The sequence below is a fragment of the Ursus maritimus genome, assembly GCF_017311325.1.
Source record: "Ursus maritimus isolate PB19 chromosome X unlocalized genomic scaffold, ASM1731132v1 scaffold_X1, whole genome shotgun sequence".
Taxonomy (NCBI): Eukaryota; Metazoa; Chordata; class Mammalia; order Carnivora; family Ursidae; genus Ursus; species Ursus maritimus.
In genome coordinates, this window is record NW_024423319.1 from 123,955,399 (window position 1) to 123,970,993 (window position 15,595).

The following is a 15,595-nucleotide window of genomic DNA, read 5'->3' on the forward strand; positions in this document are numbered from 1 at the left end:
TCCTTTGGGAAAGTAGGATTTTCAAGGAAATTCATGAGTATATGTGCTGTGGTCACCGTGGCTTTGCTTCATTGATACATTCAGCTTTTGTCATTGGCATAATCAATTTGAAATGATGGTCAGCCTGATAATAGGTTGTACGCAGTCGATATTTCCGCTGGCCCATGTGAGCTAATAAGTAAGTTGTGTTATGAATGTGTAGAGGTTGAGCATTTTCACAGATGTTACCGTATAAAATCCTCAGCACATCCCCAGAGGGGTCATCCGTATGTGGGCTCCATGCCCAACTGCCTCTTGACTTCTTCCCTGCGGCCAACACTCCTCAGATACAGATATGGAGTCCACATCTCCCCTTCCCCTGCCTCCAACCTGCCCACCTGTCCGTCTTCAACACCAACCAACCTTGACCCTAACCCCTTCTTTCATCCGTGCTCAGCTCTTAAGAGCATCACGGATACATCTGGTGTCTCAGCTTGGTGCCTGAGGCATTCCTCTCTTCCCCTGCTACACTCGGGAGATGTCGTAGAGGTTCATCCAGACCCCCCACAGTGAGGAGGGAGCACCATTCCCAGGTCCAGACTGAATCCATATGGAACACCGAAACTATGGGAAGTGTGGTAGAAAACCACTCGTGCCCAGAGAATGTCACACATCGCCTTCAGACTTGGAGACCAGCTGATCCTGTGTAGGGGAGATAAATGGTAATATTAATAGGGTGAAGAGAACTGCTATCAGTCAAACACGACACCTTCTTTCCAAAATATGTAAAACATTTGTTACATCATTCACCTGTTGGATGGCGGGGAGAACATTACCATGGGACCCCCCTGTGATTCCACCGGGCCCGCTTGCATAATCGAGGTGAATTTCCTGAGCTGAAGAGACTTAATTGACTCTCTTCTCCAAAGGCCTTTGCCACGGAATTTCTTACCATAGTAAGAAATTATGAGAATGATGATAGGAACATAATCTGCGGGGAAGAGGGAGCGTAAGTCTACATACTAAGGCTACACCACGTTGGTCCATCTGATTCTGGCTTCCAGCATTCGATTGCTGTCCCTTTGGCTTTTTTCTCGTTGTCTTAACATGTTTTAACATTTTCTGTTGTACCAGTGGGGTTGGCGGGCAGGAAGGGGGTACAGATAGACAGACTTCTGCCCAATGCACCTGTTTGATTGGAAATTCTCAGTGAAGGAAACACGTAGCGTATACGACTTAGAGGGTCCAACTCCAATGATGTATTTATGTGTACGGATACACGCACATATATCTGTGATGTGCAGGTGCGAAACAAAGTTATAATGAACACCACTTCCACCTCCTTAGCCTGGAAACAAACACCGTGTGTGTGTTATTAGTGCTGGTGGTGCTCATGGGAAGGCTTGGAATGTTTTTAATTTTCCTTTCTACACCGACCTTTCTTGATAGTTTTCAAGGTTTCCCGAAATGGGCGCACCTTCAATTTATTTGCGGGAATCAGTTATTTGAGGATTCCTCCATCTTGGTGCTGGTGAGGGTGTCAGGGCATTTATCAGTATTATAAATGTTGAGAATTAGAATATCATAAATCACTAATGTAGACACGAGCTGGCAGGACTGTGGGATATCCAGTCCAAGTAGACATCTTATTTCCTCATTCTACGTAATACCCTCAATAATTAGTGACCAGAGCACCTCATCGTGGAGCAATTTGTCAACAGCAGGACGAAAGCACTGTGTTGTGCTTGTCCCGAATTTGTGAGATTTTATAGACACATACACTACAGGACTCTGTTATATCATCAATGGATGCTCGGTGATTCACTCTCTGCTCTTCACTTTCAAGGTGACCCCAGTGGTCGTACCTTGGCCCCTGGTCTCTTCTCTGCAGATGGTAAACCAAGCAAGTGTGGACTCAGGGAGGCTGGACCCTCTGTACGCCGTGTCTGCTTTCCCTCTAGGGAATCCCGTCCACACATTGACTTCACTTCAGCCCAGACGTTCCTCCATACACACCATCCTCTGTGCTCGGGACCTACCATTGCTGCTCCCTGTCCCAGACACATGGAGACACAATACACTCTGTGTGCAATCCCTGAGCCCCAGGTGGCACTGTAAGGGAAAATCCCTTGATTTTCCTTGAAATTTCCTTGATTTCTCTTGAATTGACTTGCCTTTTCCAGCTTCTAGAGGCTGTCAGCATTCCTTGGCTCATGGCCACTTCCCGCCACCATCTTCGAAGCCAGTGGGGTGACATCTGCAACTCCCTCTCTGTCTCTCTGCGATGTTTGCTTCCATCTGCACATCACCTTCTCTGACTCTGAGCCTCCTGTCTCCCTTTTGTGAGGACACTTGTGGTGAACTTGGACCACTGGGGTCTTCCAGGACCATCCCCATCACAGGGTTCCTAACCCAATCCCATCTGCAAAGTCCCTTTGTCCATGCAAGGACACATATTCACAGGCTCTAGAGATCAGGATATGGACATCTATGGGGACATTAACCTGTCTCCCACATGGGGACTGGGATGTGGACATCTGCAGGGACATTATTCTGTCTCCCACATGGGGATCAAGACATGGACATTGGTGGGGACATTTTTCTGTCCACTATGTGGGGATCAGGATGTGGACGTCTGCGGGGACATTATTCTGTCTCCCACACAAGGATTCAGGATGTGGACAACTTTTGGGGGGGCCGGTGGTCATCATTCAGGCCACACACCCACCTTACGTGAGCTCAGTGTTTCACAGGCGGGAACAATACAGTGGTAAACAAGCACCCTTGACCTCATGGAAATCATACTCTGGCAAAGGAGACAGACACTCAACCACTAATTAATCTGTGACATGCCTCGCCCTAGAAAGTGCCACCTCAAATATGACAACACCGTCATGTAAGTGAAAGAAAAGACTGCATCTCAAACGTGATCTGTCTGAAAAGCCCCCAGGCTTCTGAAGTGGCATCCCATGGAACCCAGGATAGGAGGAAAGCCGCAGAGACAAAGGGCCCTGGGGCCAGTGGGGCGGCCAGGACGGTGCGGTCAAGATTGCAAATGGATTCCTCTCCAGCCCAGTGTGCTCAGACTTACCTTGATTTACAGGAAGAGAAGGCATTTCTCACGTGTCTCTCACCTTACTTTATGCATGAACATTCGTCCTTGCTGTGTGCAATGGGAATTCTGAGTCCAGATGCTTTGGGAGATACTTGGAGAAGTCAGCAGATACAAACAGGTTTTCCAACCTCAGGACTTCTCAGAGGAGGACCCTGGCCATGGCCTGGTTAGTGGTCAAGAGGGTCTGCAGAATTTCCCAAAACTATTTGCCTGAGACCCTCCTCTGTGACATTATCTCCTCCCACCAAGGCGACTGGTTGAAAGGACGTGTGCTCACGGGACCCACTTCTGTGAGCCAACCACACCTGTGCCACCTCCTGGAAAACAGCCCCGGTTGGACTGCACAAAGGGCACTCCCAGGGATCAAGGGGAGCTAGATTTTGTGTTTTCTTCTCTCTCTCTCTCTCTCTCATATTTTTACTTCTTAAGAGTGAGCAGGGCGCCTGGGTGGCTCAGTCAGTTAAACATCTGCCTTTGGCTCAGGTCAGGATCCCAAGGTCCTGGGATCGAGTCCCGCATCAGGCTCCTTGCTCAGCGGGGAGCCTGCTTCTCCCTCTCCCTCGGCGGCTCCTCCTGCTTGTGCTCTCTTGCTCTGTCTCTGTCAAATAAATAAAACCTTTTTTTAAAAAAAAGATAAGAGCGATCAAGATGTTGTAAATGTTAAGTACTTCTGAAAGGAAATGGTGTTTGCATTTGCCAGTGTGATGAAAATAGAACCAGACTGCCTCTTTCTGGAAGCTCGGGATCCAAGCTGAGGATTTATCCAACACAAAAAGAATCAATAGTATATCTCCTGGAGAGCCAGCTCAGTACTTATAGTTTATTCACATCAAAATTTTACTTATCCAGTCTCCCATCCCCCCACCTGATCACAGATAGTTTTGAAATAACTGCGCGGAATTGATGTTTTATCCTTGTAGGACTTCTTCCCAAACCTCTAATGGATGAATTTCCCAACGTCAAGAATTACTAAAAATAAATATGTCAGTGGTAGCCCTTGAGAAATAAAATAATCCTGAGAAGTAAACGGTTCTCTCCTGGGCCAGGTGCACACCGACGGAGTCTGCATCCACAGAAGACCGCGGAGCAGTTGAGCGCGGAGTAACATGGTACCTGTGTCTGGGCAGGCAGATGCCTGAGCAATTTTCCTATTTATGCACTTGGCGTTTCCTATGCAAAACAGGCTCTGCTGTCAGCTGGTCTCCCTTCCAGGAACACGGAAGCTGGTGAATCACCACCACGTGTGCATGCGTCAATGGATTATTGGATCCGAATGTGTGTAGACCACTTCTCATCGGTGCCTTCTGTTTGTTTTCCAACGTCTCTCCCTCCCCATTTTCTGCTGTGTGATGGGTTTCCCTAGAACAGAAGGCAGTTGGATGTTCTTCTGGTGGTGGGCGTTTCCAGTGCCGTTTGATGTGATTTACCGTGATCCCGGAACTGCCAGAAGAGTAGGCTGGAGGCCGTGGGCGTGCATGGAACACCTTTGTTCTTATAAATGCCCTTCATGAGCTTCCAGGAAGTGGGCTGAGAAATACAGTGGTTTTCCAGTTATCCAGACACCCCAGAAGCACGTCATTGAGAAGCTCTTCCAAGAGTTGTTTGTTGAAAAGCACCTGGTCTCAGGTGTCCTCGGTGCATATGGCGGATGCAAGTGGATGGTACTTGCCGTCAAGATTTGTTGCCCGTTTAAGAAACATACTCAGTAAACAATTGGATCCTTACCATCATCATGGGGTGTGGGGTGGGCGATGTCTTTTACAACAACATGGAGAAAGTTATTCCAGAATGGAAATGGGAATATGGAGCCTGGTCATGCCATGGGGACCCATCCACACAGCAGTCCTACCAATGTGTTTCCCATTGTATTCACATTGAGGAATTACTTTGGACACATGTACTTGTTCCTTTGATTTCAACATTTTGACTGGGCCACATGTCACTGCAGGTTCACTACCCGCTAAGCACTCAACCCCAGTACTCATGCACCCATGGGTTCATTGCAAGACCCCAGTCTTGCCTGGAACCACAGGCATTCATTGACTTACAGATTTTCCCAGCGTCCTTCTCCAAGGCACGTGGACAACCCCTTTCCTGTTCATGTTTTATAGGCAGAATCAAAACGCTCATTGCTCCCTTCCAGAATGTTCTGTTCCCCTGTCCCCACATTTTCATATCCCTTTTCCTGACTACCACGGTTGGCAGCTTCCAGACGTCTTTGGTTTTGCTTTCTGTGAGTGCCACTGATGCGTCAATCAATGGAATCCAAAGCTTGGGCAGGGACAGTGGCTCTGAATGGGGGTAGCATTCATTCCCCAGAGTGATGGTGGCATTTCTGAAATGTTCCTCATGTTGTGGAATGAAGCCATCATCTGGCCACATGCCACCAGCCAGAAAGCGCCCCTTTCTCTCTCTTCTTTCTGCCTTTCCCGTCCCCTGCAAGACACACAACTCTCTCTCCTCCCCCATGATTAGGACATACCTTTTCTGTTTCTTTGTTTTGCTCCATAAAGAACAACACTTTGTTCTGCATGCAAGTCCACTCCCCGATCAAATGCGTGGATCGATGAGCGGATATTTTTATTGTACCTTTTCCCATTTTTCAGCTAGCAAAGGGAGATACTGAGATCTCAGTAACGCTCACTATCAAAGGACAGCCCTCCAAAGCACTCGTGTGACAGCAGTATCTCAAAAAGACAAAGGCAGCTCTGTTGGTGCAGGTAACATTTCTCCCTCAGCACGTATGAGACGTTCAATAAATATTGCCATCTGAGATCGATGATGCTGTGCACAGGGGGGTGTCTGAGACATTTTGCTTTAGAATAGAGAGGAACGTGCAGATTCTCAGTATGCGACATAATCATGGATTAGGATTCGGACGGCTTTGGGTGCCGAGATCCCCTACTTCGCTTCCATGAGGCCCAGAATGGATTGGACATTTCCAAGAGGTGACCAACTGTATGCATGGCAGTGATGTTCTCATTGCTCCTTAAAAGTTCGCGTTCCCCAATGATACGATTAATGCCAAGAATGTGCTCCAAACACTGCTTATGATTTCTGGAGTAACCTTGAACTCGCTCTTGGCCCAGAACATCCTTACTGTCAAATTCCTGGAGGCTGGGTCAGTGAGTTTGTGCCATGATCTGTCGCCAGAACTTGCATCCAACAAAGATCCATGCTGGCATTTCCCCCCAGCTCAACAGTTACCCCACGTTTGCTCGTCATGTACATTATCCTAGAAAATCGGAATGAGTTGGGTATTGTACGTGTACGGGAGATGAGGCTGTGGTTGTCCTTCAGCTCCTATGCCCGCTTCCTGGACCATTGGTGCCCCAGAAATAACTAATGAGTCCAGCAGGTCAGCCCCAGGGGTGTGAAACCCAAGGTCCATGCACCTGCCTCTTGCAAGGTTCGGCTCACCAGAGTCCCCTAGCCATTTTCTTTGCTACCAACTTCCAGGCGCTCACGAGAGGCCATCACGACGAAGGGAATAACCCACAAGAGTTACTTCTTTTAACACATTGTCCTCAACTAACCAAATCGAAGCCCTAGGAACTCACTGCAGAGTAACACCGCAAAATTCAGAATAATCCCTGTGGATGGAGCCCCACATCCCCTATTCCATGATGTGGGCTATTTTCCAATGAATTTGGATACTTGGAAGGCTGAGTTTAGTGACAGTCATTTGTCCCACGAGGTGGGGCTCGCTAATGTGGAATTGGTAATGCATGCGTGCAGACGTATTCCAGGAATTGATGATTTAGGCATGCAGTAATATCCCAGGAATTGGTAATGGCCATCCACTGCTCTTCCAGGAATTAATAATTGATGCATGCCATGATGTTCTAGGAATTGATCTTTTAGGCATGCACCAGTATGCCAAGAATTGATAATGGGCGTGCACCGATATTCAAGGAATTAATAATTTAGTCATGCAGTGATATTCCAGGAACTGATAATTTATGCATGCAGTGGTGTTCTAGGAATTGGTCATTTAGACATGCAGTGATATTGCAGTGGCTATTGCTGTGTTCCAAACCACCCCCAATCCTAGTGGCTCAATACTAAGCATTTCTATTGCTTGCAGTTTGGGGGCACAGGAATTTGGGCGGGTCCAGCTCCAGGTGTCCTATTACAGTTACAGCTCAGGCTTCTGTTTACCTGATGGCTCACCTGGGGCTGGATGTCCAGATGGCTTGCCTCAGTGCTGGGGAGTTGGTGCTGCCCACCACTCAGGCTCAGCTACGATGGTTGACCAGATGACTCCCATGAGTTCTGTCCAATATGGCGGTCTCAAGGGCACCAGCCAGTCTCCTTTTTTTTTCTTTTTTTTTAATAATTTTTTATTATGTTATGTCACCATACAGTACATCCCTAGTTTTCGATGTAAAGTTCGATGACTCATTACTTACGTACAACACCCAGTGCTCCATGCAATACGTGCCCTCCTTACTACCCATCACCGGTCTATCCCAATCCCCCACCCCCCTCCCCTCTGAAGCCCTCAGGTTGTTTCCCAGAGTCCATAGTCTCTCATGCTTCATTCCCCCTTCTGTTTACCCCCCCTTTCTTTATCCCTTTCTTCTCCTACCGATCTTCCTAGTTCTTATGTTCCATAGATGAGAGAAATCATATGATAATTGTCTTTCTCTGCTTGACTTACTTCACTTAGCATTATCTCCTCCAGTGCCGTCCATGTTGCAGCAAATGTTGAGAACTGGTTCTTTCTGATGGCTGAGTAATATTCTATTGTATATATGGACCACATCACCTTAATCCATTCATCTGTTGAAGGGCATCTCGGCTCCTTCCACGATTTAGCTATTGTGAACAATGCTGCTATGAACATTGGGGTGCATATGGCCCTTCTCTTCAATGAAGCTTGTTCTCTCCAGCAACAGCATCCCCAGCAACCATGTGGGTCTTTCCTGACTGAGCCTTGGAAGTGGTACGTTGATCTTGTCACTGCTGCTACATCCTACTCATTACAGAAAGTTAATGAGGCAGCCGGGATCCGAGGGATGGGACGCAGACTCTGTCTCCCGAGGAAGCAAGTGTTGAAACCATGTGGAGGCCCCTTTCCAGCTCCCCCAACTATGAATCTATAATCCTCTAGGCATGGACAGAGTTTTGCATATCTGGCTTCATCATGCTAAATATAATAATCCAGAAAATGGCATCACCAGGGGGGTCTGTACCTATTCTCCAAATGCCAGACTTCACATCCGCTTAAAGCCATGGATGCCAGGTGCCCTTTGGGAATGTTTTCTTAGCTGAGTTGAATGACTGTGGATATTCTTAAATACACCTTTTATTGAATGTATAAGACCCGATGGGGCTTCGTTTCCCGATTTACGTTGGTTCTCTCCCTGTAGGTCTGCCCAAGTGATGTTTTAGAGTAGTAAGCTCAGGGGGTACATTTTCAATCCCCTGGACGTGTTTTCAGAGGATGGGGCATTCAGGGACGTGGAAAAAAGCACTTAGCATAGCAGGTGTGTGTGGGATCGAGCTCACGGGCTCTCATTTCTATTATGTGACTTTAATGTGACGTACCACTTCACTACACCCAAAGCACTATACAGGTGCCATGAAGCCCACAGCCTGGATCAGACATTTCTCTTCCCTTGAGCACCCCACAAGTGATAAGCTTGCCCGGGGGCACGATGTATAGGGTTGTGAATGCACAAAGTGCGTTGTGTGGGTGCAGGTGGGTGGGGCGTGCCCTGTGGCCCATGTGTGCAGGGAGGGGCCTCGCGGTCCAGCTGGAACACTGTCTACGTGTATAGAAAAGCACAGAGAATCACATGTAGAAATGCCTCCACATGCACACCAAATACCCGTGTACGTATGCAAGTAAATCTGTCTGTCCGCATGCAAGACACATAAGGACAAACACATACATAGGTGCAAATACATACACCTAGAGAAACGCATGCACGTGAAATACAAGCGTGTACAAATGCACACTCAAGTAGGTGTGTCGATGCATGCAGGTCCTACACAAGTAGATTCAGTTGCAAATTCAAAATATGCACAAACACAAACACTTGCAGGAATGCCGTACAAGTGGCCACATCGATGTGCGTGCGTGACACAGAAGTACCTATGCAAACCCATAAGCTGTGAACACTGAGGCATATGCAGATACCTTTGCTGACGTACTTAAATGCAAGCCCATGTTCATCTGCACACGCGCAGCGATATATTTGCATAAATACATATGTATGTGCATGCAAACGTGCCTGGAAACATATAAGCACATATGTGTGTGTGCTTACATGGGCACACGTATGCAAATGCATGTAAGCACCTGCAACACATGCAGACATGTCTACAATAAATGTGCAGATGCGCACAGAAGACACGTGAAATACACCTACATCCATACACATACAAGTACATACATGTACTGCGACCGATACACACTCAAGCAGGCTGGGCTGCTCCAGGACACGGACCCATACGGGCCAGGCATGTTTCCTGCACATCCGGGAGCCAGCATCCGTGGAAAGGACATGGGGACAGGGAAATCGCCGAGGTTTGCTCCGATGGGGGTGGAGTTGTTCTGAGCTTGGGGAAGCATGCATGTAGCAAGCACGGAACATGCTTTTATGAATGTGTTGGTGGGATAATAGCCAACAGGGCTGGACTGGGGTCTGGGGCGGGGACGGCAAGGACGCCCGGTGTGCATACTTGGGTCCGCATTTTGCACAGGGCGCCGGGAAGAATGAGTCCATTTCTGGGATGCCCTGTGAATGGGGGGTGGTGGTGTCATGGCAACATGAGTTTGGGGAACTGGGCTCTGGGTTCCGTCCGCCCCACCCTGCACATCAGCATCCCAATGGGTCTCAGAAGCTCCTACAACAAGGAACCCTTTGTTTGTGCAGACAGCTGTTCTGTCCAGAAGAATTAACTTCCCGGGGTGGCGGTGGGGGGTGCATCTTTGGTGATTCAGGACATTCTCACATTCTCCCAGATGCTGCTGTTTCACGAGCATTGCCGGCGCTGACATGATGTCCTGGCCCCTTCCCCACCACATATGCAGCAGGACGTGACATGGCAACGGGGACCCGAGCCCATCCTCCTGGCTGGCTCCCGGCCATGGGTCCACGTCCCTGCAGCCCGTCAGTGGCACGGCTGCCCCATCTCATGCGTAACTCTCCCTGCTATCCGCTTTGTTCCAGCCGGGGTGATGATGGTCCCTCAGAGGAAAACCAGGGACGGCTTTGAGGAGCACTTTGGGCTGAACTATCTGGGTCACTTCCTGCTAACCAACCTCCTCCTGGACACCATGAAGGAGTCGGGATCTCCTGGCCGCAGCGCGAGGGTGCTGACCGTCTCCTCGGCCACGCATTACATCGGGGAGCTGAACATGGACGACCTGCAGGGCAGGTGGGTGCTCGCGGCCGGCTGTCCAGGGGGTCAAGGTTGCCCGTCAGCCTCCCTCGCGGGCCTGACGCGGTGACGCGTGGGGCACAGTGCTCAGCATCACAGGAAAACGGTGCGCCTCACCGACCAGTGTTTGGAATAAACCTGTCTTACGAATAATCATAATGAGTATTAGCGACTGATGACTTACTGTTTTGCGGTCACAGACTCGAGCACGTTATCTGTACCAGCCCATGAATACAGCACAGCAATGCTTTTAGGTAAATACTATCTTCATTTTACACATGACGGAATCAAAGCATATGTTTAAAAAAAAATCTTCCTTACTATCACTAGGCAATCACTCAGAGTCGAAATTGCATCACAGAAAAGACTGCACAGCAGTACAAACGCACTGATTTAGACACAGCTCTGTTATCCGAATCCCTGCAAAACCCCGTGCACACATTTTGTAGTGCTCTGTGTTACTGCGTTCTCCAGTGCATGTTTCGTTGTTAGCGTTTTTTATCGAGGTATAATTGCTATAGCTCCGTAATTATGTTTCCTTCTTAAGATTATAATTGTTACATAACATCACGTATGTTATAACATTATAATGTGATTATAGTTGTTATATAGTATGTTATACATAATAGAATTGTCACATGACATGTGTGTAACATGTATGTACACGGCATTGTAATTATAATTGCTATATAACATTATATATGTTATAACAATGTTATTATAATTGTTATGTAATATATACGTTATGAATAGTGTAACTAATTGTTGTATAACACTTATAATTATATAACAATTATATATGACATATATAACATTATAGTGTTATAATTGTTATACATTATATATTATAATGTAATTCTGGTTATTATATAATATATGTTTATAGATGTTTTATATGTCTACATGAGCAAGAGAGAGATGGGTTGATTTGCTCTAAGGAATTGACCCACAGATTGTAGGGACCATCCAAAAACCTGCAGGGTAGACCAGCAGGCTAGAGATGCAACTAAGAGACAGTGTTCCCATCTTGAGCCAAAAAACAGAGAATGCAGGCAGAATTTCCAAGCTGCAGTCCCGAGGCCAAATTCCTTCTTCTTTGGAGGAGACCTCCATCTTTCCTCTTCAGGCCTTCAACTGATTAGGCGAGGCCCACCCACATTATGGCTCGTGGCGTGCTCCCTGTATGGGCGTCCTGGGGCGGCCGTAACAACGGACCAGAGACTGGGTGGCTTAGAACCACGGGAGCTGATGCTCTGAGGCTGGAGGTCAGAGATCCAGGTGGGGCCGGGCTGATTCCTTCCTGAGGCTCTGGGGGAGAGTATGTTCCAGGCTCCTCTCCCAGGTCCTGGTGATGGTCAGCAAATGTTTACATATGCATGGCCCCCTGATCTGCCTCCGTCCCCACAGGACCATCTCCCCCCTGTGCACCTGCATGTGCTCTTCCCTCCGCACACGCCCGTCTGTGCCCAAATTCCCCTTTTTATAAGTTCAGCAGTCATACAGGGTTAGAGCCCCACCCTGAACACCTCCCATTAACTTCGTCGGCTCTGTCAAAACCCTATTTCCATGCAAGGTTATATTCTGCATCCTGGGGGAAGGACTTCAACCCATCTTTCTTGTGGGGGACACAATTCAATCTGTAAGGAAACCTATCCATCGCTCCCAAGGCGACAGATCCTTTATCCTTTCCGGAACCCTTTCTTCCAGGCTGACCTCGCTTCGGAGCAATAATCCTTGAGATGTTACAGGCATGTGTCTACATCCCAGGGAAAATACCTATTTCGGTTTGAGTTTCCCAGACTTTTTTAACTTCGGCAGGGGTGGGGAGCTAATCCATCCGTCCATTCGTACGTGCATCTTCCCAGCCCGTTATATCACTGTTTGTGGAACCCCGTGCTGTGAATAAACTCCCCTGCACGGATTCGGGTGTTCCCCAAAGCTTTCGAGGGTTTACACGGTGTTCTGGGATGCGTGACAGGCCGCTGAAGTGCCCGCGGTGTTTCTATCCATAGCCGTGCCAGACGTTTGCACGAGGCTGGGATTTGCACGTGGTCACCAATGTCCTGGGCTGTTTCTGGGAAAACACAGAGCCCCCTTTTTTTTTGCTCACGATATTTCCTGAACCCCTCCCGGGCGGGCACCCTACATTTCCATAGTCCTCGGGATTACGAAACGTGGAAAACCAGAGATCAGCGCAATGCAACACTTGTCTGTGTCACCAAGGGAAAGCTTGTGTCTGGAGAGGAGGGATTTTTTTGCCTACGAATGGGTACGACCCATCTTGCTCATTATCGGACCCAGGGAGCACCCGGGTTCGCGGTAGCAGACGGATGTTCCATCACTGTTGGCTATGCGCTTGTGCATTGATGGCCCAGAAGGGAAATAATGCAGCAGATTAATGTGACATGAGCATGACACCCTGGGTCGTGCTGTCTTCCGCACACACAGTTATCCAAGGCCAGCGGACAGACCATGACCGCTAATACTCCCTGTGGATCTGTATAAAAGGAAGCCGTCCACAAGGCCAGCGTGGCAGGCATTCAGTGGTGACTCACCCACGGGCCACAGCATCCATCAACGTAATTAATGAAGACCTTCTTTCTTGTAATAAACTCTCAGCGTTGGCTGGTGCTTCGTGGTCTCCAACTGCAAGGAGAGAATTAAGTCGTGTACGATGAGCTGAAAACGCGGGCTTCACATACCGTGAATGATATGCAAATTCAGGGACACGTGTGTTTTATTGCAATAAGAAAACTCTATAAATTGTGTTTTTCAGCAGCTCAAGATCTTGTCTGATAAATCCCGTGGTCCTATGCACAATTTCTGGCATAATGACTTTGGACTTTGGAAACCCGCTTTTTCTGAAACAATTACGATGATACAGAAGGTCCGTGGTTTTCTGGGAGGAAGGGGGGTGATAATAGTTCTATGAGATGTTGATGTGGCAGTATAGGGCAAGTCTGCTGAGAAGGAGGCCTGACCGCTGGTGTGGGAGTCGTTAAATAACCCATGAAACAACATAGAAAGTGTATTGATGGATATGGTGTAGACGGGTATATGTTGGTCTCCCCAGATCTGATTAAAAGCAGAACCTCCGAGATGGGTGCTGGCCAGGGGTGCGGGGAGGGAGGCATGACGGGGTGGGGCATGGAGGGGTTTTAGGGCAGTGAAACTAGTCTGTAGGACTCCATAGTGGTGCCTACATGTCATTGGACATTTGCCCAAACGCATAGAATGTGCACCCCAAGAAGAAAGTCGAATACACATTAGGTGGTGCGTCTGGGCCTCCGAGAAAGTCACAAAAAGTACTAAAGTAACCCTTTAACTTCTACTAGTATATATATACATATGTATGGACCTTTTCAGTTTACCACCTGTGGAAGCCCAAATCCCATTTCCTTTGTCTCCTCACCCCTCCACCATTTACCAAGCGCTGTAAACTAGTATATAAACCCAAGTCTAATGGTGTCTTTGGGGTTTTTACTACTTTTCTATGAAGACCCCCCATATATGTAAAGTTAAAAGTGAAATCGGCATGATTTCTCCCTGTAAAGCTGGCAGTCCTCAGTTTAATTTGCAGCCCTCGGGTACAGAACTCAAAAGTATAGGAGAAACATTTTTCTGCCCCTCCAAAAGGCTACCTACCACATTACCGTCTCTAACTTTTGTTTCAGATAGACCTTTAAATTATTCTTCAAGTAATTACACCATTTTTATTTTCTGAAAATAAAGATCTATGTTTATGGGTTTGGGTTCTCCTTTCCGACACCCCTTACTACAAAAGGAACGCTTTAAAAACTCCATGTAGAACCGAGCCGTGCAGCCATTTCCTGAGTTAGTTCGTTTATCCCCACGCAGTGAGAACAGTCATTTGATTCTGTGTTTCTGCTCCCTTTTATCTGTTAACGTTCAATCTCTTCGTTGTTTTCCACGCCAAGTGCCTTTCCAGTCCTTGGGGTTTTATTTAGAAAACCGCCGTGGGGGGCACGCGTCCTCCTGTGAATTTGCTGTGATTCCTTCCCATTTCCGCCGTGGATGCTTCTTTATCCGTAAATCCGCCAGGGGAAACCTCTCCTGAAATCACTCGTCCTTCTTGGACGTTTGTCCTACCTCCCGTAGACAAACATATTGACTTTTCCTCCATTTACTATTTCTAACAATCTTCGGTTCTTTCTTCTCCGTGCTACCCCATAAAGCCATCGTCACAGCCTTCCTCGGTTTACCCTGGAGAAATGGGCACATTGATGCTTCTCACCCTTTAAGGGTCCGAACCAAGCAACGCTGAGAGCGCTGCATCCAGGGCTGGCGTGCCCATGGCGCCTAAGTGGCCCGAGGCCAAGACGAAACTCGACATTTATTTCCCTGCACATAATCACTCCCCGTTTCCTGGAGCCGTCTCCTCCTCTCCCCTGCGGGGAGCAGACAGGAGAAATTTCCCAAAAAATAAGTCTCTTCACAATAATTGGAGGGTTGTGGCTTGTCTTGCGCTGGGGAGGGAATTTGTGCTTTGAACGGCCCTATATTTTTCTCTTAATCCCTCCCACCAAAAAGGAAAAAAGAAAAAAGCCACGTTTCGAATTCTTTGAGCCAACGCTCCTTGGCAAGTTCATCTGGTGACAGCCTTTGCTGACCTGCCCCCCTGCACCAGTCCCTTAAGACAGAAGAACCAGAGGTCCGTTTTGCAGCATCAATTGGGTGGACCCCCCCAGGGGCAAACCTTGGCTTTTGCACGTGAGCAAACCTGGGCTTTTGCACGTGGGCTCCCATGACAGGAGGCTGCATGAAGCCCACGCTGTGAGGTCACATTCCTGCGGGGGAAAGCTGCTTCCTGGGAAACGGCAGGAGGCAGGACTGAGTCCCCGAGGGCGGCGATGTGCTGGTCACTCGCGGACGGCCAGGCACTCCTGCAGTCCCTCAGAAAATCTCGCCGTCAACTTACGGAAAGATTCTCCACATCCCAGGTCGTCGGAGAACTTGCAAATTTAAGCAACAGGGAGACCCTACAGCACGCCCGAGAGAGCGGCCGAAAGCTGGGATGCCCGCAGCACCGCGGGCTGGCTGGTGGGCGAGCTCAGGAAGAGACAGGAGCTCTCCGCGGCTCCTGGG

At 48.3% G+C, this 15,595-nt stretch overlaps 1 protein-coding gene across 1 annotated transcript in view; it reads left to right on the forward strand.

The window, feature by feature from the left end:
* The window catches only part of DHRSX (dehydrogenase/reductase X-linked), a 141,440-nt gene that overhangs the window by 108,663 nt on the left and 17,182 nt on the right, over positions 1 to 15,595 (forward strand). Inside the window, 1 exon segment of the mRNA XM_040635035.1 lies at positions 10,279 to 10,486. Coding sequence (XP_040490969.1) covers positions 10,279 to 10,486 — 208 coding nt within the window.